The sequence below is a fragment of the Pelobates fuscus genome, chromosome 4, assembly GCF_036172605.1.
Source record: "Pelobates fuscus isolate aPelFus1 chromosome 4, aPelFus1.pri, whole genome shotgun sequence".
NCBI lineage: Eukaryota > Metazoa > Chordata > Amphibia > Anura > Pelobatidae > Pelobates > Pelobates fuscus.
The window spans coordinates 381,507,221-381,532,047 of record NC_086320.1 but is presented as its reverse complement, the minus strand read 5'-3'; the positions used below and the strand labels follow the sequence as shown (position 1 = coordinate 381,532,047).

The following is a 24,827-nucleotide window of genomic DNA, read 5'->3' as shown; positions in this document are numbered from 1 at the left end:
TAGCCACTGGATGGGCAGAGTCACCTGTGTTAATTTTGATAAAATTGAAAACACAACATTAGGGGCACCTTAATGGAATCAGATGAATGTTATATTGAAAAGATTATTGCAGGACAATGATCAGTAGTGAGGATAGAACAGGGGAATGAGGAGCCTGAGACATCTACTATCTGGTGGATCCCAACCATCCATCATCTGACATAGGTTATCACTCCCTGGTCTGCCAATGCACTTTCACCCCACGGAGCAGCCACCTTTGAACATGCTTCTTGTGAATACTTAACTTCTTTTCATCTTGGAACTTTCTAGGTTTATCCAGCTTTTGCCCTTGACAGAGTTTCTGTTGTGTAGAGACACGTAGGTGACAAGCAGTACCACCACTGCTGCAGGGGAGGGGATTCCTACTAACAATGCGGGGTTTATGGTGCTGCAGCCAAAGAAATCCCAGGAGAGACACAGAGTAACAAAGATGCTGAGATGTGGTTTCAGAGCGTTGTTTTGAATAAACCAATTAATCAACTTAATTTGGAGAGCAGAAACAACAAGCTGTCAGTTTACATGAAAACCGTGACTTTACATTTTGTAGAGCTACCATGATGGATTAATTGAGGGCAAAGAACCTAAGCACTGAGGAGGGCTGGAATTTATTTATTTGTGTCTGTAGCTGGTTATTAGACAAGGATGGGGACTCCCTCTGGAAAGCGGTCTATCTTTTATCTACTGAACATTAAAAACAAAACCGCAAGTCAGTGCAAAGCGAGACTGCAAAAACGTGTTTTGGAAATCCAAGAATGTGTCAGAGATGTGCGTGCTGAGTTACAGACTTTGCATGACATTCTGGATGAGGTTGGTGAAACCATCTTTCTGGTGCTGTGACCCTATAGATGTAGTACAGGGGTATATCGGAGAATTTAGGACCATTTAGTATTTGATTTCTTTTTATTGGTTAAATTACAAAAAAATATTACCAATCATGATAAAAAAAAACAACAAAAACTACGTCTTTAAGGGTTGCTTTGAAACAATTTAAGCTTTGGGTTTGGTACCCAAAATATCAAAAATGCACATCAAGCAGGAAGCTACAGAGTTGGAATTAGCACCAAGGCTGCTCTCATTGATGGCCCTCTTCTTATGGAATAGTTCGAAGCTGCGCAATTTCTCCCGTCTGTCTCGTTTCTTCCCGATTTTCTGCGTCCCATTTTCATCTTCTAAATTATGGTATGACAGCGTGCTCTGTGGATATAATATCATGGCTTTAATTTATTGAGGTCTATGCACTAATAACAGGACTACTTTTTTGACACTCTCTTCATGTATTACAAGTCCAATTCAGAATTCACAAGAACAATGAGCACAGACATTAAGATCAATTAGTTCTGGATTTAACTAGTCCACACTTGGCTATCGCACAGATTTAACTCCCTTGTGCTAGAACCAATTTGGAACTGATTCCATTAGTGTATCAGAGTGATAGCACTCACAAACACAGTCTGATCTGGAATTATGTTAAGGTGTTATCGTCATAGAATAGGTCTGTATAAAGTAATAATAATAATAATAATAATAATAATAATAATAATAATAATATCAAAGCATTTTGTCAGAAAATACACATTTAGCATCTGATATATTTCAGGTACATCCCAGAGTCTAGTTATGGCTTTCGTCCAACTCAATGGATCCGTGTTCTAGCTCAATATATACTAGGACTGCTTTTGTGTGATCTATATACAATATTTCTAGTATCTCTTTTTATATAATAATGATATAATAAATATTAAATCTTAATATTTCTAGTATCTCTTTTTATATAATAGGACTTAGTATCTGTTTCTTGTATAAGCCTGGGTGTGGATATGACATTAATATATGCAATGCCTAGTTAGAGGGTTTTTTGGTTTCATCTCATTTTGGGACCAGGGGTGTACAGATGTGCCGGTGAGTTGTATTTTTCTTCTCTGCAGAATAACTGACCGTGAATCGGGTTTAAGTTACTCGGTATAATTACTATAAATAATAATTTCAGTAAAGGACAAAGGACAGAAAAGGTCAGCTACTGAATTCAAGCTTTTATCTTACAGGATCTGGTCAATTATTCTTATAATCTTTTATATTGTGAAATATTAACATTATTATTCTCGTAGCTCACTCTATAAACTTCGACATTTGGAGCGGGTTTGTTCTTATTGAATTCTGGTGACTTGAGATTCAGCCTTTAAAATGGATAGATGTAGAATGTGGAAAGGTCCATCCAATATTACCAAAATTAACAGAGCGGAGATTAGCCTCCAGATAGTATTCCCCAAAACTAAAACCCAAATAATGGTACTTTATTCATTTAATAAAGGGGACATAGCCTGTCAAATGGGAATCCTGCTGTCTAAAGGTTGCAGAGCAGTTAATGTGCGTTTCATCCATTGGATTTGCGCTTATTGAATCATTGACCCTAATAAAGGCAGCTCATAGCTGGATCTAGGGCACTACGTTCTCTATTTAAATTGTGGTTAGGCCTGAGATTTGGTGTATTTGAAGTAATATTTACTTTAACCCCTTAAGGACCAAACTTCTGGAATAAAAGGGAATCATGACATGTCACACATGTCATGTGTCCTTAAGGGGTTAATATATAATATTTCTATGACATTGGCATATTGCTAGACGTTAGTCCCATACATCACGGTTTGCTTTAATACTTCGGAGAGCTGTAGAGCCTTAATCCTGTAGTTGTATGAGATGGATTCAGATTGAAGGACACAGATGTGGAGTAATATAGTGACACCTAGTGGCCATTCTTCTAAAGTTTTACTAATATTCTATTTAATATTCTATTTTAATAGTGTCTGTGATCTAGTGTTCCCTTTCAGTCACTTTTGACTTCTCTTTAATAAAAGTTAAAGTTTGCCTCATTTTTCTTTCACGCTACAATTTATTTTATCATCATACTTTGAAAGTGTCACTGACTGTCACATTGCGGCACACAGGTCTAACACACCATTAACTGAACAGCACTCATCCCAATTCACATCTTTAGCAAAATTGCAATTTGCTTACCATAAATCTGCTTATTTCATACAATACAGTGGGCATTTCCAAAAATGCACCAGGGTTGGCTGTACCTTTCTGAATTCAGTCTCCAGTCTTCCTGTCCTGAGCTAAGAGGAAAGAGACTGTCCTCCAATCAGCATACAAAACACACTCACACTCTGCAAAGTGCTATCAGGGGATTAAAGGGACACCGTAGGTACTGTAACTGCTTCAGCTCATTGAAGTGGTTACAGTGTCTGGAGCCCCCTGGAAGCTTCCTTCCATTCAGCATTAAGCATTTTTTGTTTTAATGCTAAAAGAGAGTCTCCAGTAGCCCATCCCCTCTGTGCTGCTTGGACTAATGAGGAATAATTAACCTGAGGAGTAGTGAGTGGCTGTGATTGGCTGAGAGTAACAGCTGACTGACTTTCAGCCTATCAAAGCACCCATTGCTGGTATAAGTTGGTATAGCTAGAAGGAAGTGTGTAATCTCTGCGTTAGCCACACCTCCAGTCACACGGAGCTGTGGGTGGCCAAGGACTCTTCTTTAGTGTTAAACTGGTTTAACCCCTTAAGGACCAAACTTCTGGAATAAAAGGGAATCATGATATGTCACACATGGCATGTGTCCTTAAGGGGTTAAAATGGTTTAACTGTGAATAGAGGGGCAGTGCCAGAGACTTGGACACTATAACCACTTCAAGAGTAAAATGGTTATAGTGCGTTTAAACCCATGCCCAGAGCATTTCAAAGCATTCTGTTCATGTGCTGCATTTAATGGAGCTATACAGACAGCTGTAACACCCCTGTTGCTCATTATTAATAATTCGAATGAACCAATAGGCTCGCCCACTCCCCAATTTCACATCTGTCAATTCTGAAAGGTATGATAACGAAATGAGGGCAAGCAGTGCTGTGCACTATATGACCACGTCTGTCTCTCTGAAAATCCACCAGGATTATTCACTAAACTGGAAATTTATGTGAATTCAACAGAAAATGTTACATTTCAGGCATGAAATGTCCTATTTAGCTATTTTGGCCTTTAATTTAGAGTTTATGAAAATGTTAGTTTAGTTCGTAGAGAGAGAGAGAATATATTCTGTCACCAAGCACCGGGATACACTTCATGCAGTGGGTGCTTATCAATGCTCCCGTTTCATTGTTGGGTTTAATATTGTCACAAAGTCAGACAGTTTAGCCCCTGACATTACCAAAAATATACATTGTTTCCATTTTCTTAATTCTGTTATTTAAGTGAACAAAACCCAGTTTCTAATGTTTCCTACATCTCCCGTAATATCACCTTTACCCTCCCTTATCTAACTTGGCTTTTCCTTTTCACAGAATCTTTTGAGTTCTTCTCCAACGCCTCCATTTCCTCCCCATAAACAGCCCCGTTGCCTACAGCAGACTACTGATTTTCACAGCGTGACTGGCATTTTTATAATACAAAAAAAGTATTAAATAAAGCTTGGATGGTTTTAACAATATTTACCTGTAATCAAACCAATAACAAATCAAGTGACCTGTTCGGTAACGAACCAGTTCGTGTTGTAAAAAATATTAGCACAACATTGATTTGAAACACGGGATGCAGAGCTAGCACATCGATGTGTGATAAAAAAATAAAAAATAAAAAAAAATATGTAAACTTATACAATTTGTAGTTTTCATTTATTTGTTTATCCTTTATAGAAATATTGGGCAATTTAAAAGCATCAGACAATATAGAGATTCTTGCAATATGCCCTGTTTGTATGTATTTGTAAGGACCCTGGAGACATTACCAGCAGTACGGATTACTAAAACGGAAACTAAATGTAAAAGGAATGTCTGCCACATTCAGCGAATACAGTTACATCAGATATTTTTAAAAAATATAACAAAAAATATGAAATCTCTGCTAATAGGGATATGAGAGAACCTATTTTAATCCCGAGACTAGAAAATGCCAGAAATGGCTGGTTTACTGACTATAGGAGGGGTATGATCTTTGAAGCTTTCTTTACTGCTTGGAAGGATAAGGCTGGTATTCTCAGCCTATTCCCCGACATTATTTGGGTGGTACATGATCTCGGCAGAGAAAATCCACTTAAACTGCGGTATAAATGTAAGTATGGGAGGTTTCGGGGGCCACTTTTTATTTTGCTAACCAAATGAAAGTAATATAATGTGTATATTTGTTTTGGCAGGGAAGGCGTTAATACTCGGAATTCTCAGGGTTAATAAATGAAACCTACCGATTCCATGAAAGGGTCGCATTTTACCACAATGTCTCCTTCTTCCGATCTATCAATGATTGCTGTGCAGTTTTTTACCACCTGGGAAACAAACGTTATTAGATTAAATGGCGTTATTCACAAAATACTGAATTGGAATGGCTCAAAAAACAACATGAAAATTTCCGACAAATAGTGCTAATTTGGAAAAATATCATCTCTGGAGTAACAATCTGACTATTCAGCGAATAGCCACAATATTCCCAAATAATTCATATCTTTTTACACACATAGATTTGGCTTTTTTTTTTTTTTTTACAGTTCTAATTTGATTAAATACAATTGTTTTAAATACATTTTACTTAATTTCCTCTTGGGTGCAGTTGATACAATAGACAATAAGGCAACAGCTACAGTTCTTGTTTTGGAATCTGTAATGGTTTTTGTTTTTTTAATTCTTTATTATTGTAGTGCCGTGAAAGTTGCACTACTGAAGGCAACAGAAAATTGCATTAGGCTTCAGAAGGATATTGATACCTTAGAAAGAATTCAAAAAAAGGGCTACTAAACTGGTCCATGGATTGCAGGATAAAACTTACCAGGAAAGGTTAAAGGATCTTAACATGTATAGCTTGGAGGAAAGACGAGACAGGGGGGATATGATAGAAACATTTAAATACATAAAGGGAATCAACACAGTAAAGGAGGAGACTTTATTTAAAAGAAGAAAAACTACCACAACAAGAGGACATAGTCTTAAATTAGAGGGACAAAGGTTTAAAAATAATATCAGGAAGTATTACTTTACTGAGAGGGTAGTGGATGCATGGCATAGCCTTCCAGCTGAAGTGGTAGGGGTTAACACAGTAAAGGAGTTTAAGCATGCGTGGGATAGGCATAAGGCTATCCTAACTATAAGATAAGCCAAGGGACTAATGAAAGTATTTAGAAAATTGGGCAGACTAGATGGGCTGGTTCTTATCTGCCGTCACATTCTATGTGAGATATACATTATGTGACATATGATGCATTGCAAAACAAATGAATACAGGCTTAGGGTTAGAGCACAAAATGTCAAGAGGAACTGCAATTGTTTTAGAGTAGGTAGGTACGTAAAACAGTCATGCTGGACAAATATATATTGGTACAAATGAAGAGCCTGGCATACGGAAAACGTAAGACCTGTTAAGAGTGGTTATATATGTGAGTAATCATATTTGGTTAACTATTGTGGTATAGTGAGGTCAACTGGTCACCTGGCTCTAGTGTGTCACACTCTGGGATCTTTTAGGGGAGATCTAATTCGGCATTCCTGAAAGACAAACACGTGGACTTGTCTGTAAAGTACCTCCAGTGTCCATATCCGTATCTTCCATGTCTAAACCGTGTTCACCATGTCTATAACTGTATATCTGTACCTCACGTGTCCATATCTGTATCTCCTATGTCTATAACCGTACCTACCGTGTCCATATCCGTATCTTCCACGTCTATAACCGTGTTCACCATGTCTATAACTGTATATCTGTACCTCCAGTGTCCATATCCGTATCTCCTATGTCTATAACCGTACCTACCGTGTCCATATCCGTATCTTCCATGTCTATAACCGTGTTCACCATGTCTATAACTGTATATCTGTACCTCACGTGTCCATATCCGTATCTTCCATGTCTATAACCGTACCTACCGTGTCCATATCCGTATCTTCCACGTCTATAACCGTGTTCACCATGTCTATAACTGTATATCTGTACCTCACATGTCCATATCTGTATCTCCTATGTCTATAACCGTGTTCACCATGTCTATAACTGTATATCTGTACCTACCGTGTCCATATCTGTATCTCCTATGTCTATAACCGTACTTACCGTGTCCATATCCGTATCTTCCACGTCTATAACCATGTTCACCATGTCTATAACTGTATATCTGTACCTCACGTGTCCATATCCGTATCTCCTATGTCTATAACGTACCTACCGTGTCCATATCCGTATCTTCCACGTCTATAAGCGTGTTCACCATGTCTATAACTGTATATCTGTACCTCACGTGTCCATATCTGTATCTCCTATGTCTATAACCGTACCTACCGTGTCCATATCTGTATCCCCTATGTCTATAACCTTGTTCACCATGTCTATAACTGTATATCTGTACCTCACGTGTCCATATCTGTATCTCCTATGTCTATAACCGTACCTACCGTGTCTATATCCGTATCTCCTATGTCTATAACCGTACCTACCATGTCCATATCCGTATCTTCCATGTCTATAACCGTGTTCACCATGTCTATAACTGTATATCTGTACCTCACGTGTCCATATCCGTATCTCCTATGTCTATAACCGTACCTACCGTGTCCATATCCGCAGAGAAATGTTAAACAATATCTTTACAATAATACGCGATCCTTTATACTTACACCTCGCTCTTTAAATGCACATTTAGTGAGGTCTTGTGGAGTGGATTTTGTACAAACAGTTTCTTTGATTTTGAAAGTCAGTACATTGCTGGACTGTGAATCAGTCTATAAAATAAAGAAGGGGAAAATATTTAATATTAAATCAGAAAATTCTTTACATTTGCCAATATATCTTGCATGGATATTTAACAATTATATAATTGGAGGAGGTTTGTAACTGCTTTCAACTTTGAGAAATTGTTGTGGAAACCAATGGAGTCCAATTAGTCCCCTTGTGATTGCTCAATAATAAAAACTTTGCTCCACTGTTTTATTAGCCCCACTTTTACAAATCTCTCCTATTTTGTGTTGGAGCTTGTATGGGACTTTATAATGATGCCGTGATTGTCGTCTCTAAGACAGAGCGTGATCAGATTGCTCATTCATTTACTTTGCACCGTGTGCTCAAAGATGTCTAAATTATACCCGGAAATAAAATGGGACACTTTTACAATTTTTTTCAAATTTGACATAGGTTGGAAGAAAGCCACAATTCAATAAAGGGATGTTAAAATTGTTCACATTTGTTTCTATTTCAAAAATCTGTGACAAATAAGTAATCATTTGGTAATTTTTTATTTGGTCACACCTGGAGCAGAGGAATGTATTTATGACAGAAATCTTTTTATATCTAAGAGCCCACTCTAAATGTGCCTCAGTCACAATACGTTTCTCACGGAAACCATTTTATATTATCGGGGTTTGTTCACTGAGCTGTGACTTGTAGCAAATCAAAAACCAGTTTGCAAAACTCAGACAAAAATAGCGTTTTGACTATAGCGGAGATAGATAATTACTACAAATCAGCTCTATTTAAGCATGTTTTGTGTTTTGGTTATCAATTCCCAGCAATTTGCTATTGAGCGAACAAATTCTCCAAAAATGAACATTTTCTATAGGATAACTGAATAACACAATGAAAATAATACATTTAGACAATGCTACGTTTTTCTATTTCCTACCAGTAGACTGGAACATGGGGTAAAGGTTGCTCAAAGTGTTAAAATGGCCGTGATATATCCTCCTCTCCCCTTACTATCTTCTCAACAGATATCGAACAAGTAAAATATCTACACAGCATTGACAATAGTAGGTAATCAGGCACTTGGCGTAGAGGCAGGTCTGGTGTATAAATTGTGGAATATTAACAATAGATTAAAAACCAACAATTTCAAAACATATAGAACAGCTGTAATGCCCCATTCACTAATATCACATCATATTAAATTATTATCTACATATGCATACTAAGAGTCAGACATGACTCCTTATCCTATAATAGACAGTACTTGTGTTTGTAGCTATTCCATGGTACTTGGCCGCTGAATGTCCTGCTATATATAAATGTTTAGGGGATGGGTTCTCTTAGAATAAGGGTTTAATATAGTTACTGTTGGTAATATTTGTGTAGACTTAAGGGAACACTATAGGGTCAGGAACACAAACATCTATTCCTCACCCTATAGTGTTAAAAACACTGTCTAGCCCCTGATCCCCCTCCCTTGCCCCCTAAATATAGTAAAATCTTACCTTTATTTCAGTCTGCTGCTGCTGGCTCTGCCCCTGATTTGTCTGCTTGGCTGACATCATCAGAAGTAGAAAAGCATTGTGGTTGGCTGAGACTGTCAAGGAGGCAGATCAGGGGCAGAGCCAGCACAAGCCAAACACAGCCCTGGCCATCAATATCTCCTCATAGAGATACTTTGAATCAATGCATCTCTATAAGGAAAGTTCAGTGTCTCCATGCAGAGTGGGGAGGCACCATACGTCAGGCTGCACAGGAAGCAGCTCTAGTAGTCTGAGGAGTGGCCAGTGAAGTTATCACTAGGCTGTAATGTAAACACTGCATTTTCTCTGAAAAAAACAGTGTTTACTGCAAAAAGCCTGAAGGTAATAATTATACTCACCAGAACAAATACAATGAGCTGTAGTTGTTCTGATGACTATAGTGTCCATTTAAATGGAGGAACTGCTATCCATTTAGTAAACTCATACTCTGCCCAGAAAATCCAGCCCTACATTCGGGTCACTCGGAGTAGGTCGAAGTAGTGAATAAGTGAGATTAGAATATAAGACCAGGCCAAAAGGTATGCCTCCATTTACCGTAGAACCTGTGATGCTGGTAAAACATCATGGCAGTTGGATATTTTCATCTCTTAAAAACCTGACGTCCCTGGTTTAACCCATCTGCACTTCCTATTATTATTTCCTTCAACAATATTTCATTAATTTACTCCTAATTAAAGCACTTGCTAATTACCAGTAAAGTGCTGATTGGAGCATGGAAAATAGAAAGTAATAACGACACCTGGAATAACAAGTTAATTGTTTATTTTTATTTTTATAGGTTAATGCTAGAATAGTTTCCCCATCAATATAAGTATTGCTCACATTTTAATAGCAGAATCCCCTGTTTTACCAAGAAAATGGAAATCTCCGGCGACTCCCACTAAAAATGGGACAGTTTAAATTAATTCCCAATATAGTTAATAATAATATAATAATATTAAATATATAATGTATCTAATAATAACTCCCACTAAAAATGGAATTATTTCATTGGTCCTTGAAAACAAGGGCTTTAAATGGCAATCAGACAATCCTCTTTACTTCAGATACAATTTAGCCAAACATGGGAATTTTGGGAGGATAACATAAAAAAAGGAATATTGGGTAAATGTGGTTAACAATGTTTATTCCCTGAATAGCGTTATGGTATTCAGGTTATAATAATAATAATAATTAGGTCATTATTACAGGTTCTTTAACAAATTGTGTGTATAGGTCAATGTAATTATATTTGGATTGGATTCAAACATGCATGATTAATCCTTATTCCCCCTTTCTTGACCCTGTTCTCCCCTTATGTTTATTTTGTGAATTTTTGATTATTACATTTATTATGTTTATGTTGACAAAATTCTGTAAAACTTTCAATAAAAGGATTTGAAAAGAAGATGCAGCCATATGGTAAACAATAGTGTGAGCTTCTAGCTCCTGTGTTATAAAAATAAGGATTATGGCAACTCCCATCACTATCAGCGAGTAACAACAGGTTAAGTGTCATAAGGAGTTTTAAAGGTTTGACATGTATGAGGGTCATAGGAATGGTAGTCCACGCTAATGAGACCAGACCAAGTGTCTTATAGGCTTTAAGGATAAATGTGGCTGAGGGTCATGTGAATCATATTCCACAGTAACAGGAGTTCCTGTACATTGAGCTAGGCCGCCCACACCAGCCTATCTGATTCCAGTCTAGGCCCACATACCTGATCGTCCTGTGATCCACGTGGCAGGGATCTGAATAGAAAGGGGGTGCTTTGTTCTTCGTTGTATAGTTCTACAGCCCTCTGTACGGTATCAGAGTACGAAGAACTCTGCAGCAAGAGGGGGACAGATGCCGAGTACAACAGAGAGGTTACTGCACAAACTAAAAACAACTGCAACTTGCTCTCCATCATCCAATGTGCTGGTCAGTCCTGGGGCTCTGGAACTGATTGGTTTAATCAATCCTCTGACATTCGAGTCAGCGGTTATTAGAATAATAAATAAAGATCTCAGTTTGGTCGAATTGCTGCGTTTCTTCGAATCCTCTGAGTTGGGAGAAGAACTGAAGAGTTGGGCCACTTCCCATTCATTTAACTGTGAACTGACAGAGGTGTTGGGCAAGTTCCCAGCTTTTTATATTTTACAATAAGCTCAGCCCCGTCTCCTTCTGATAGATGGTTTGAATGCAGGTTTTGTGTTAGTGTTACGACATTATCTGAAATGTTTAACAAGGAAATAGACCGAGCACAGGAAATGTCTGACCAACCAATGTATTTACTCTGCATTTTCTTAAATGCAAAACAACCAAATAAAAAAGAATTTGACGTAAACAGTTTATACACAGTGAGGCTGCTAACATGCTGCCTGGGCTATTTACTAGGGTCTGAATATCCTCCAGGTTTCATGATTAGCTTATTTAATAATATTCATTGTGAGTGCAGCGAATGTGCACATCCGGCAATTAGGAAGATTCGGCAGAGAATAGGTGTGAATCCCATATTGCTCAATTCATTGTTCCCTATCATACCTGGGGCTCCCCTCTGTCAGATAGGGGTCAGAATGGCACAGTTATTCACTAAGGTGGGAATTACTGGGTATTTGAAATAAATCACCCAACTCAACACAGAATGCTATCAGTAAACATGTCCAGGCCTAAATGCTTAATTTCATATTGAATTCCTGGCAATTCTCACTACAGTAAATAACACTGACAGGGATAGTTACTAAAGGGAATTGTCGGAAATTCATGGTGAATTCAAAGGAACTTCAAATTTAAAGCCAAAAATAGCCAAAGTGAGAAAATTATTAAAGTCAACAATGCTTTCAGTTCGCTCACTGTGGAGTATTTATGATGCACTATGAGTTACTCTGTATATCTATCAGTAGCAGGGCCGGTGCAAGGATTTTTGCCGCCCTAGGCAACAAAAAATTTGCCGCCCCTCCCCCCATATGTCCTGCCCACCATGTGACATCACAATGCCCCGCCCATATGCTCTGCCATATGGGCCAACGCCAGTCTTCACAAAGTGTCTTTTATCTGAAAAGACAGTGTGTTTACATTAAAAAGCCTACAGGCACAGGCTATAGACACCAGAACCACTACATTATGCTGCAGTGCTTCTGGTGACTATAGTATCCATTTAATGTGAGGTAAATTAGAGATTAGTGCCACTAATAATATATTGGATTGCCTACTTACCACCAGATGAGGACAAGAGGCTGATGATGGGCTCAGTCTGGCTCCAAAGGTCTGGTGTAGAAGAGGCTCTCTGGAGACTGTTTTTAACAGTGCTCACAACAATTAACAAACAGGAAGCAGCTCAATTTTTTAGGGCCCCTTACACAGCTCAAGGTCTGGCCCCCCAGGGGGCATACGCCTACAATGCCCACCCATAAATCCACCTACATGGCCCATCCATGAGTTGGGGATTTTTTATGTGTGCAATTTGTGTAAGGGATGTAGTGTGTTTATATGGGATGTAGTGTGTGTTTGCGTGTAAGGAATGCATTGTATGTTTCTGTGTGTGTGTGTGTGTGTGTGTGTGCAAGGTTTGTTTCTGTGTATGTAATTGAATGCAGTGTGTGTCTTAAAGGGGTGCATTAATTATGTAAGAGAACGTAAGGGATGTATTGTGTGTGAGTAGGAATGCATTGTATGTTTCTGTGTATGTGTGTGTGTCACTTAGTGCTCTCCATTGGCCCCCTGTACCTCTGCAGTCCCCCCTTGGTGGTCTTCTCACTCCCCTTTCCCCCCCTTAGTGGTCCTACCTCTCCCAAACCCCTTAGTGGTCCTCCCTCTCCCAAACCTCTTAGTAGACCTTCCCCTACTCCCACCACCGCCTTAGTGGTAATCCCCCCCCCCCCCCCTTAGTGGTCCTTACCCTCCTTCCCTCTCCTTAGTAGTCCTCCCTCCTTACCCCCCTTTGGTGGTCCTTCCCCCCCTTAGTGGTCCTCCCTCTCCCAAACACCTAGTGGACCTCCCCTCCTCCTCCCTCAGTGGTCCTTACCTTCCCACCCCGTTACCCCTGTGTTCCTTCACCCCCCTCCCCCAGTGGTCCTGACTCACCCCTCCCCTAGTGGTCCTTACCCTCCCCTCCCCTAGTGGTCCTTACCCCCCTCATGGTCCTTACCCACCCCCAGTGGTCCTTATCCCCCCCTCTCCCTCCCTCCTCTAGTGGTCCTTATCCTCCCTCCCCTCCGCTAGTGGTCCTTACCGCCCCCTCATGGTCCTTACCCCCCCAGTGGTCCTAACCCCCCCCCCGGTCCTTACCCACCCCCAGTGGTCCTTATCCCCCCCTCTCCCTTCCCTAGTGGTCCTTATCCTCCCTCCCTCCCCTAGTGGTCCTTTCCCCCCCTCATGGTCCTAACTCCCCCAGTGGTCCTTACCCCCCCCGGTCCTTACCCACCCCCAGTTGTCCTTATCCTCCCTCCCCTCCCCTAGTGGTCCTTTCCCCCCCTCATGGTCCTTACCTCCCCCAGTGGTCCTTACCCCCCTGGTCCTTACCCACCCCCAGTGGTCCTTATCCCCCCCCTCTCCCTCCCTCCCTCCCCTAGTGGTCCTTATCCCCCCTCCCTCCCCTAGTGGTCCTTACCCCCCTGGTCCTTACCCACCCCCAGTGGTCCTTATCCCCCCATCCCTCCCTCCCTCCCCCAGTGGTCCATTACCCCCCCCTCCCCTAGTGGTCCGTTATTTCCCCCCCCAGTGGTCCGTTATTTCCCCCCCCCAGTGGTCCGTTATTCCCCCTCCCCTAGTGGTCCGTTATCCCCCCCCCCCCTAGTGGTCCGTTATCCCCCCCTCCCATAGTGGTCCTTACCCTCCCCTCCTGCCCATGTAGCGTGGCCGGGCTGCGCGGAACCCGGGACAGGAACCTCTGTTTCCTGTACCCGGCCGCCGGCGGACTGACAGGAAGTGCTTACTCAGTGAGCACTTCCTGTCATTCCGCCGGCGGACGGGTACAGGAAACAAAGGTTCCTGTCCCCGTTCCGCGCTGCCCGGCCATGCTACATGGAGAGACCGGCAGGAGGGAGCGCTCTGCGCTTCCCTCCTGCCGGTCACTGAAACCCGGCCGCCCTCCATGCAGCAGTGCTGCGCCGCCTGGGGCTTGTTAAAGTGCTCAGGCGGCGCAGCATGAGGAAGCGCAGCGGGGACAGGCATCCGGCGCCCCCTGGTAAGTTGCGCCCTAGGCGGCTGCCTAGGTCGCCTTACAGGTGGCGCCGGCCCTGATCAGTAGAGTATTTATGAAGTAATAAAGGTTACTCTGTATATCTATCAGTAGAGTATTTATGAAGTAATAAAGGTTACTCTGTATATCTATCAGTAGAGTATTTATGAAGTAATAAAGGTTACTCTGTATATCTATCAGTAGAGTATTTATGAAGTAATATAAGTTACTCTGTATATCTATCAGTAGAGTATTTATAAAGTAATATAAGTTACTCTGTATATCTATCAGTAGAGTATTTATGAAGTAATATAAGTTACTCTGTATATCTATCAGTAGAGTATTTATGAAGTAATATAAGTTACTCTGTATATCTATCAGTAGAGTATTTATGAAGTAATATAAGTTACTCTGTATATCTATCAGTAGAGTATTTATGAAGTAATATAAGTTACTCTGTATATCTATCAGTAGAGTATTTATGAAGTAATATAAGTTACTCTGTATATCTATCAGTAGAGTATTTATGAAGTAATATAAGTTACTCTGTATATCTATCAGTAGAGTATTTATGAAGTAATATAAGTTACTCTGTATATCTATCAGTAGAGTATTTATGAAGTAATATAAGTTACTCTGTATATCTATCAGTAGAGTATTTATGAAGTAATATAAGTTACTCTGTATATCTATCAGTAGAGTATTTATGAAGTAATATAAGTTACTCTGTATATCTATCAGTAGAGTATTTATGAAGTAATATAAGTTACTCTGTATATCTATCAGTAGAGTATTTATGAAGTAATATAAGTTACTCTGTATATCTATCAGTAGAGTATTTATGAAGTAATATAAGTTACTCTGTATATCTATCAGTAGAGTATTTATGAAGTAATATAAGTTACTCTGTATATTTATCAGCTGAGTATTTATGAAGTAATGTACGTTAAATTAAAGTCATGTTTTATATTATTTATCAGCTGAGTATTTATGAAGTAATGTACGTTAAATTAAAGTAATGTTTTATATTATTTATCAGCTGAGTATTTATGAAGTAATGTACGTTAAATTAAAGTAATGTTTTATATTATTTATCAGCTGAGTATTTATGAAGTAATGTACGTTAAATTAAAGTCATGTTTTATATTATTTATCAGCTGAGTATTTATGAAGTAATGTACGTTAAGTTAAAGTCATGTTTTATATTATTTATCAGCTGAGTATTTATGAAGTAATGTACGTTAAGTTAAAGTCATGTTTTATATTATTTATCAGCTGAGTATTTATGAAGTAATGTACGTTAAATTAAAGTCATGTTTTATATTATTTATCAGCTGAGTATTTATGAAGTAATGTACGTTAAGTTAAAGTAATGTTTTTTATTATTTATCAGCTGAGTATTTATGAAGTAATGTACGTTAAATTAAAGTCATGTTTTATATTATTTATCAGTTGAGTATTTGTGATGTAATGTACGTTTAGTTGTATATTTATCTATGAAGTATTTATGAAACTTTTATTGATGTACTTTCTTCCTACGTTAAGTTTTAGACAAACATTGCAAGAAGAGTTTAGCTGTTCTACCTGCATTGACCGTAATAACAAATTACATAATCTGATTACATAACTAGTGAAAGCTCAGGACACAATATACTCAATACAGACTCTTATCAAGCAGCTAAGGAATAATTACACACATCGTGTCCATGTTTATGTGTCCCTATGTGTATAGTGATGTGTGAGTGTGTATTGGCTTAAAGCAGGTTTATGTAGGACGTCCTGGCTTCTGACATATTCAACATATTCAACGTATTAAACATACAATATAAACTATTACTGGGACATATTATTAACCTCAAATAAGCCAATGGTCTGTCCCCTCCCCCACACAATGTCAGTTAACTCCATACTCCAAAGTGTGAATTAGCCTGTGCTGGGGATTTACTCTGAAAACCTGCTAGACTGAGACGATAAGATTTCAGTTTTACAAATGTTAAGGGCCAAGGAGACTTACATTAAAATACATGCATGCACAGACTTATATTCATTACTTTGTTATACAATGTAATTACTAGACTGTAATCAATGCATCTCTATGAGGAAAGTTCAGTGTCTGCAGGCAGAGGGAGGAGATACTTTAACACTCACACATACTGAAATGGCTTAGTAACGGCAGAGGAAGCCGGTTGAGTAATGGAGTGTTGAGTAAAGAATACTTTCAAACAAGACGCAGTGTAACTGATATAACGAACAATGTTGCAAACTCCCAGCAAAGAAACAAACAGACAAACAAACAAACAAACAAACAGTATAGTGTCAGCTTGTAGGAAAATATCAACTGACATAAAAGAGCTGCATAGAGAGTCGCAGTAAGGAAGCATTTCCCAAGTAAGTGGATTAATCTCATAAGAGCAAGCATTAGGCTGCTAGGATAGGACCTGCCAAGAATGGGGTACATTGACGTTGTGGCAGGCTTATGCAATGTATGATCATATAATGTAAATAAACCCACATTATGTTTTGCCTAGGTGAGGTGTTTTTAAATAAAACTATTACAATCTCTAAGATTTGAAATCATCGTTTAGTGAATAAGTGAGAACGCTAGATTGTGTTTTTTCTATATTTTGTCCCCAGCAGCACCCTATAATGTATGCATGTTCAGGTGAGCGCAGCCCTCTTGGTTTCATTTATAAAAGAGCTGGATATCCTCAGTTTACGTAGGCAGCGATATGATAGTTCCCCTCCTCAGGCTACTAGGACTCTGGACTGGTCCGTAATTATGGGTACTCACCATCATGGGCTTTAAATGGTTAAAAAAAATCCACAAGTATAGTGTGCTTTAACTGTGCACTAATCAAATTTATTTGTGTGATGGACTGGATTCTGCATTATGTGTGTCCGTGAATGGAATGAACTCCAAAACAGTAGTTCACGTTAGATTAAAACGATATACGGAGTTCTATTGGACAGATATAAACAATTCTCACCGCCTCCCATCTGGATCATTGCCCAGCTACTACAGAAGAATATTGGACCCCAAGAAGACAAATGGGTTAATTTCACAATTTAGAGCACTTGGACAAATAAAAACGTATGATAAAAATTCAGTGGCACAAAAATAGTAGAATGAATGGCAATAAATTCTGTTCTACGCGTTTCATCCATTTCTTGGACTTTCTCAACACCAATTAAATCTCACAGTGCTACCCTGGGAGTGTCCTTATAAGAGGCTGTCCATCTCCTAATTAGTATAAAAACCTAGGTATCTTAAAGAATATAGCTAGAGAGGAGTAACAACATTGGACAGGTATTAGCATGCAGATTAAATAAGCTAATCATACAGATATATCATTAATAGTAACAAGTGAAATAAAACACAAGGCAACTGTATACATACATAAACAAACTAACAATATAATTACACAGATGGAATTGAATATAAGAAAATAGTTTTGTTAATTTAATTTCAGTAGTCTTATGTTACCGTTCCTTATTATGGGGAAGGTGAAAAAGAAATCACAAAACTTAATCTAATTCTTCATTGAGTTCTTTTGGTCTTTAATCTAAATATCCATTTAGTCTCCTTATCCAGCAATCTCCCAATATTATCTTGGGTTACAAAAATGTCAACCTCTACTGCACCACAATGTCTAGAATCTCCAATCCTTTGGAGTCAGAGTTGTGTAAACTCTTAACGTGCCTTGACAAGGAGGTGTTGGACTTAATATTAATCACCGAATACCTGTGTTTCCTAAAACGGAGCTTCAGGGTACTTGTTATCTGTCCAACATTCTGAGTCCCAGAAGGACAGTTCAACATATATAAAACATCAGTGCTTTCACAAGTTAATAATGATCTCACCTGGAATCCGGAACCATTGCTATGAGAAGAAAATGTGCTTCTACGAGGTTTAATGTGTTGGCTAATTATACATCCTGTTCTTCTACATTGGAAAAGATCACAATTATCCTTACTCAATACTGCTAGTTGGAATGTTGGAATGTTGTAGGTGCAAATATATTTTTGGAATTCATGGCCCTGGTGCATGTAACTTTTGGTATGAAGGTCACGTATATTTTAACCCAGGGTCTTCTAAGAGTATAAACGTTTTTTTCTAAAATATTAATGATGTCTACATATTTGGAATTGAACCTGGTCACTAAAACTGGGCCTGCATTCTAATCTATATTCTTTGCACTAATTCTATGAACTAGGTAAATGTTCATGCTTATTATATTTTAGGTGACTTTTGAGTTTTTTTTTGTTTATTAAATAAAAAAAAAAAAAATATCCCTAATAGCTGTGGCAATTCCTGTACAATTGTGTTTCTATAAGTAAGTTAAACACGTATTCTCAGGAAATATGAGACACCTTCTATTCATAACTCTGACCTTAAGTAAATAGTCTGGTGCATAACTCTTCTCAAAAAATGGATAATCAACCTCTTTGTCATAATCTAATAAGGTTGCAAAATATAACACTGCCCTCACCTCTGCCTTGAACGTTGCAGCCCCGCTCCAAACAAGCACCTCGAGGAGGACAAGACCCCAACCATGGAATACTAAATCCACACACTACCTGCAAACATGCTCCTGTTGTGCTGAACACTCCTGGAGGAAGTCTCGCACTCAGTCAGACTCTCTCCATTATAGATTCATATTAGGTTCCTACAGCGCAGCCCTTGTCCTCGCCAAACCGTTAATTTTTCCTCTCTCATTAGTTCATTCTCCCGCAATCCCAGGCATCCCTTTGACACCTTAAACTCTCTTCTTCACCCTGCTGTGGCCACTCCTCAAACTAACCTTACTGCTGATAGCTTTGCATGCTACTTTACCGACAAGATTGACAGCTAAGGAAAGAATTCTCCCCTCCTTGCCGTTCTCTTTCTCAACCACCTGTAGATCATGCCTTTCCTACTCTACAGACGTTCTCCCCGGCTACTGAACAAGAGGTGGCTGCACTTCTCCTTTACTCTCACCCCACCACTTGCCCGCTTGATCCTGCCCCATCTCATGTCTTATAAGATCTCTCTCCCCCTGTCTTGTGCCTTCCTTGATACACATCTTCAACTGCTCTCTCTCTTCTGGCGTTGTCCCTGCTGACATTAAACATGCCACTGTAGTACCTATCCTGCAAAAAAAAAATTCTCAACCCGTCCTCCCCCTCTAATTATCGTCCCATATCCCTACTCCCTTTTTCCTCAAAGCTTCTGGAAAGACGTGTGTCTCACTTCCTCAATTCCAACTCTCTCCTTGACCCTCTTCAATCTGGCTTCCGCCTCCTCCACTTTACTGAGACTGCTCTTATAAAAGTTACTAATGACCTAATCGCAGCTAAATCCAAAGGCCACTACTCTATAATTCTTATTGACCCCTCTGCTGCCTTTGACATCGTTGATCATGCTCTACTTCTTCAAACTCTTCAATCACTAGGTCTCTATGTCCTCTTGTGGTTTTTCTCTTATCTCTCCCAACACTTAAAATCCATCTCTTTAGGAAAGCTTATGCCCCCCAGAGTAACCTCTACCTCACATACCTGTTTCCTGCTCTCTCCTAAAGGGCAGCCCTCTACTCTCTCCTCCAGCTCTGCTTCACTCCCACCTTATTTGATTGCTATTTCCTGTCCTGTTGTGTTTTACACCCCACCTCCTATAGTCTGTAAGCTCGTTTGAGCAGGGTCCTCTTCAACCTATCGTTCCTGTAAGTTTTCTTGTAATTTTCCTATTTATAGTTTAATCCCCCCTCATATTATTGTAAAGCACTATGGAATCTGTTGGCGCTATATAAATGCCAATAATAATAATAATAATAATAATTGCGGGGGGGGTGCACTTGAAGCTGACAGATGTCCATTGACGTCTACAATTTTATAATAAGTTTTTGTCATAACTATAGTAGCCCATTAGGGTTAGGTCCCAAAGAAATCTCCTTCTGATTTTTCAGTGATAGAGGTAAAATAAATTCCCGGGTTATTATCACTGAAATATGAGAGAAGCTGAGCCACATCAGTTGGGTTATCTTGGGATAAGCTCTTTGGATGAAACATTGCACCACATGCCGCAATGCAATGCTGAGGATTCTATCCAAACTCTGCCTGGGCTGTTCTTGTGAATTGTCTTGGAGTAGTGTTGCTCCGGGCTGGTGGCACTTGGATTTTTCTTTATTTGAATGTCTTCCAATTTTCTCTTTTCAGCTATTATATATTTATGTAACCTTCATCAGTATTACAACATTCACACAGTGTAGTACGTTAATCTGTGCAAAGTGTAGGAGTCATAGACTCTGTTTCCCATCTCACCATGTGGTCACTGGCAAACACCTCCAGAGACGTCACACGTACTTATTGTAGTTTGTCAGATACCGTAATCCACCAGGAAATATCCCAGTGGGCCGGTCCAGGCCTGGAGGGCATTGGGAGCACAGGACACCAGCACAATCACAAACCTACACAGTGCTGGGCTAGGAAGGGTCTGAACTATTCCTGCCTGCTGCCTCACCCCGGCAGAACTGTGAAAGGTCTGCACACCCCAACACATCTACTGCTATTTTCATTTTCCAAAGAATTGTTTGAGGCTATAGCCCCGATCACTCTAGCCAGCCCTCCCATGCTAGTGGCATTAGCCTCCCTGCCCCACTTGTCAGCAACACTTGTTTTTGGAAAGGGAGTAATTTGAACTAAACAGGAAAACCAAGAGATGTTGTAGAACTGTTTGATAAAAGCGAGATGTTGGATAGTTAAAGAAGGAGACAGAAAGGTAAAGAAAGAGGGGGAGTGAGAGGGGAAGAGAGAAAGAGAGAAATAGAAAGAGAGGGTGAGGACTCCAGGGAGAGGGTGTGCGCGATGGGCAAAGTACTCACAATATGTTTTTCTATATTTATTATTTGTAGTTTAGTGATCACTATTGCGCAATAGATTAGATAACATTGAAAAACTGGAAATATTCATTTATCTAAGCTTTACACTACAATGAGATCACCGTATGGAAACTCACAATTAAAATAAAGACATTTTTAGTAAATAGTAATCCCCTTAATACAAAATCAAGAACTTCCTGATTTATTGAATCTGCTAAATCTATGCAATTCTTATTCAAATCGAACGATGGAGGACATGAAACTTGTATTGTTCTTCTGACTGAATTTGTGTAAATATACCCAATGTTTCTATATAAGCTCGTAGTTACCAGGACATGTACAATCAGTCTTTGTTTGTAGAACTCATTAGAGGATTAGCCCATGTTCCATGTATTCCATTGGATTTCGAATTACTTTTAAATGTATCCTGGATCGTCTAAATAAAACGGTCTCTCAGAGCTGTTACTATCCTGGGACTCGGCTCTCCATAGTGTGTCTATAGCTGCATAAATGAATCCTGCGTGTCATATAACTATTATTATTATTATTATTACTATAACGTAATAAACAGATTATAAATAAATCAATCCTACACATACAAGATATAGGAAGGCTTTATTTCATCAATATATCAATACATCTGGCAATGACAACGTTCTCTCAATCTTTATTCCTATAGCTTACTGTCTATTATTGTGTAAATGTAAAGCTACATATGTTGTGCTCATATCACCGTAGATGGATGTGTTTAGGTAGCTTATTGTATAACTGTAATAACAAAAATATATTCCTTTTAATAAGATCCCCATCCACTTGTCGTGGTATATAAAACGTGTCATTTTCTTCACCAGAACTGTCCGTATCAAGCTACGTGACACAATTACATGTGTTGTAAACTCCATAGCATCACCAAGAGGGATGGGGGGATAGGGGTATGGAGTTTATAGGGGCTTTTGTGTGTCTCCTGCTAATATCTGCAAAGTTTAATTTACTTGTTTAGGATTTGTTGAGGAACCCAGTGGCAGCACTTACAGACAGAATACATGTAAAATTCTAGATAAAAACAAAACATGATGCAAGCCCCCATTTAATCATACTATATCGCTGCATTCTATGTCATACAGACATTTAAACTACGAGACAATAAACTACTAAACTTGTGTCTCCTGACTTAAGGGCTACTAAACTAGTTCATGGATTGGGGGATAAAACTTACCAGGAAAGGTTAAAGGATCTTAACATGTATAGCTTGGAGGAAAGACGAGACAGGGGGGATATGATAGAAACATTTAAATACATAAAGGGAATCAACACAGCAAAGGAGGAGACTATATTTAAAAGAAGAAAAACTACCACAACAAGAGGACATAGTCTTAAATTAGAGGGACAAAGGTTTAAAAATAATATCAGGAAGTATTACTTTACTGAGAGGGTAGTGGATGCATGGAATAGCCTTCCAGCTGAAGTGGTAGAGGTTAACACAGTAAAGGAGTTTAAGCATGCGTGGGATAGGCATAAGGCTAGCCTAACTATAAGATAAGGCCAGGGACTAATGAAAGTATTTAGAAAACTGGGCAGACTAGATGGGCCGAATGGTTCTTATCCGCCGTCACATTCTATGTTTCTATGTTTCTATGTTGTGAAACTTGAAGGGTGCAGAATATGTTACGATGGATTTTTTTTTTTTAAATTCTTATATTTGAAGGTATTTGTATAATGATACATAAAGTAAAAAAAAATATTACACATCTATTTTATCATGTAAATGGTGTCATTTGTTAATAAAGTTACTTCAAAATGTTTCATTATAACTAAATAAAACTTGGGGGCACTTTGGAAAACTCTTTGTTAAATTTGAAAGTGATCAAGCAGATTGTAGCTCTCACAAATCGTTTTATTTTTTTCCAGTAAAAACAGAATTGTAGTGAATAAAAATGAATTTCAACACTTAAGAAAAAACACAGATTTGAGAAATTCTATATTTAGTCTGAATCAGTGCTAGTTTTAGGCCTACATGGGCTTAGGAAATGTGACCACTTAATGACAAAACTTGAATTTTAATTTCCGGTGCCAGTGATTATGGATAACATATAGTGAACCTATTACTGGTCTCCACGGGTCTGGACTCTCTGTGCCGTGTGATTGAGATGTTACATACATGGCTTTGAGGCTGTGCACACAACATGAAACCCCGCCATGGCCACAGTACAGACTGAGGGCTGGAAAGCTATTAACAAATCTAAAAAGACAGTGTGATAGGAGCAGAGCACCAATACAGTCATTGCAGACTTTATACATTTAAAAAAAAAAACAACAAAAAAAACACAAAACATAGCCCCTATGTTTATTTCACCCTCGCCTTAATTTTCTAGTTTAGTTTTCAATTTGTTACCATTTAATAATTACCAGGAAAGGTTAAAGGATCTTAACATGTATAGCTTGGAGGAAAGACGAGACAGGGGGGATATGATAGAAACATTTAAATACACAATGGGGATTAACACAGTAAAGGAGGAGACTATATTTAAAAGAAGAGAAAACTACCACAACAAGAGGGCATAGCCTTAAATTAGAGGGGCAAAGGTTTAAAAATAATATCAGGAAGTATGACTTTACTGAGAGGTAAAAACAGAATTGTAGTGAATAAAAACGAATTTCAACATTTATTAAAAAGCACAGATTTGAGAAGATTTTGGACTTCGCTGTACACAAATCTATATTTAGTCGGGGGGCGTGCCCGACCAAGAGACTGAGCGGACGCCTCAGTGAGATGCTCCGTATCAAACAAACGAAAAAACGCAAATTTGGCTGAAAACCACAAGACTAACCAGATAGAAACATCACCCCCCACCAGAGGGAACAATGGGGCGCAAAAACAGAAAAGCTCAGCACACAGAGACGACCCGATTACCTGATATCCGACTCTCCTTCGAAAGGCCCATGCCGCGGCTGCAAGCCAAGATGGCGGCCGAGGCCAGAGTGGAACACGCACTGTCGGAGGATTCTCCAGAGGAAGAGGAACCCTCCACGCCACTAAGGTCAGGCGGGGAATCCACCGCATCAGAGTCTGATGAAGACTCAGCCCCCTCCATTTTCTAGTTTGGTTTTTTAATTTGTTACCATTTAATAATTAGTTAATAAGCCCCATTTCATACTCGTTTGTGTTTTTACGGCCTTCAGGAACTCATTCTGTGGTTAAATTTACAGAATTTTGGCTAAATGGACCATCGTTAGGTGTGATTCACTTCCTTGACTTTGGTAAAAGATTCTTGTCGACACGAGCGGTCTGTAAATAACCCACAAGGAGAGTTAATCACTAAAGTATGACTTTCTGATATGTCGAAGTGTATTCAAAGTGGGTTTCAAAGTTTTGACCAACATATCCCAAACTAGAAACATTACCCAAGACATTGACATTTTCCGCTATATTTTCCGCTTGGGATATGAATGTTGCGACTCTTGTTTTCTTAATAGAAGTCAATGCCTTGGAGTATCAATGCATTACAGATCTGTTTGACTTTTTGGTCTTGTGTAAACAGGACAT

The 24,827-nt window shown here is 39.1% G+C and overlaps 1 protein-coding gene across 1 annotated transcript; it reads right to left on the bottom strand.

The window, feature by feature from the left end:
- Nucleotides 1-988: 988 nt before the first annotated feature.
- Nucleotides 989-11,421, bottom strand: LOC134608184 (cathelicidin-1-like). The gene is made up of 4 exons (XM_063450847.1): nucleotides 10,989-11,421; nucleotides 7,681-7,785; nucleotides 5,268-5,348; nucleotides 989-1,233 (listed from the first exon to the last, which is right to left on the bottom strand). The coding sequence occupies exons 1-4, from the start codon at nucleotides 11,178-11,180 to the stop codon at nucleotides 1,027-1,029; spliced, it is 585 nt and encodes a 194-aa protein (XP_063306917.1). The 5' UTR covers nucleotides 11,181-11,421; the 3' UTR covers nucleotides 989-1,026.
- Between the last annotated feature and the right edge of the window lie 13,406 nt (nucleotides 11,422-24,827).

Excerpts from the sequence above, each read along its gene's own strand:
- LOC134608184 (XM_063450847.1), bottom strand. The coding sequence starts at position 11,180 with ATGATGGAGAGCAAGTTGCAGTTGTTTTTAGTTTGTGCAGTAACCTCT. Across the intron at positions 7,786-10,988 it reads GTGGATCACAGGACGATCAG|ACTGATTCACAGTCCAGCAA; the intron begins GTATGTGGGCCT and ends TTTATTTTATAG. Across the intron at positions 1,234-5,267 it reads GCGACCCTTTCATGGAATCG|AGCACGCTGTCATACCATAA; the intron begins GTAGGTTTCATT and ends TTATATCCACAG.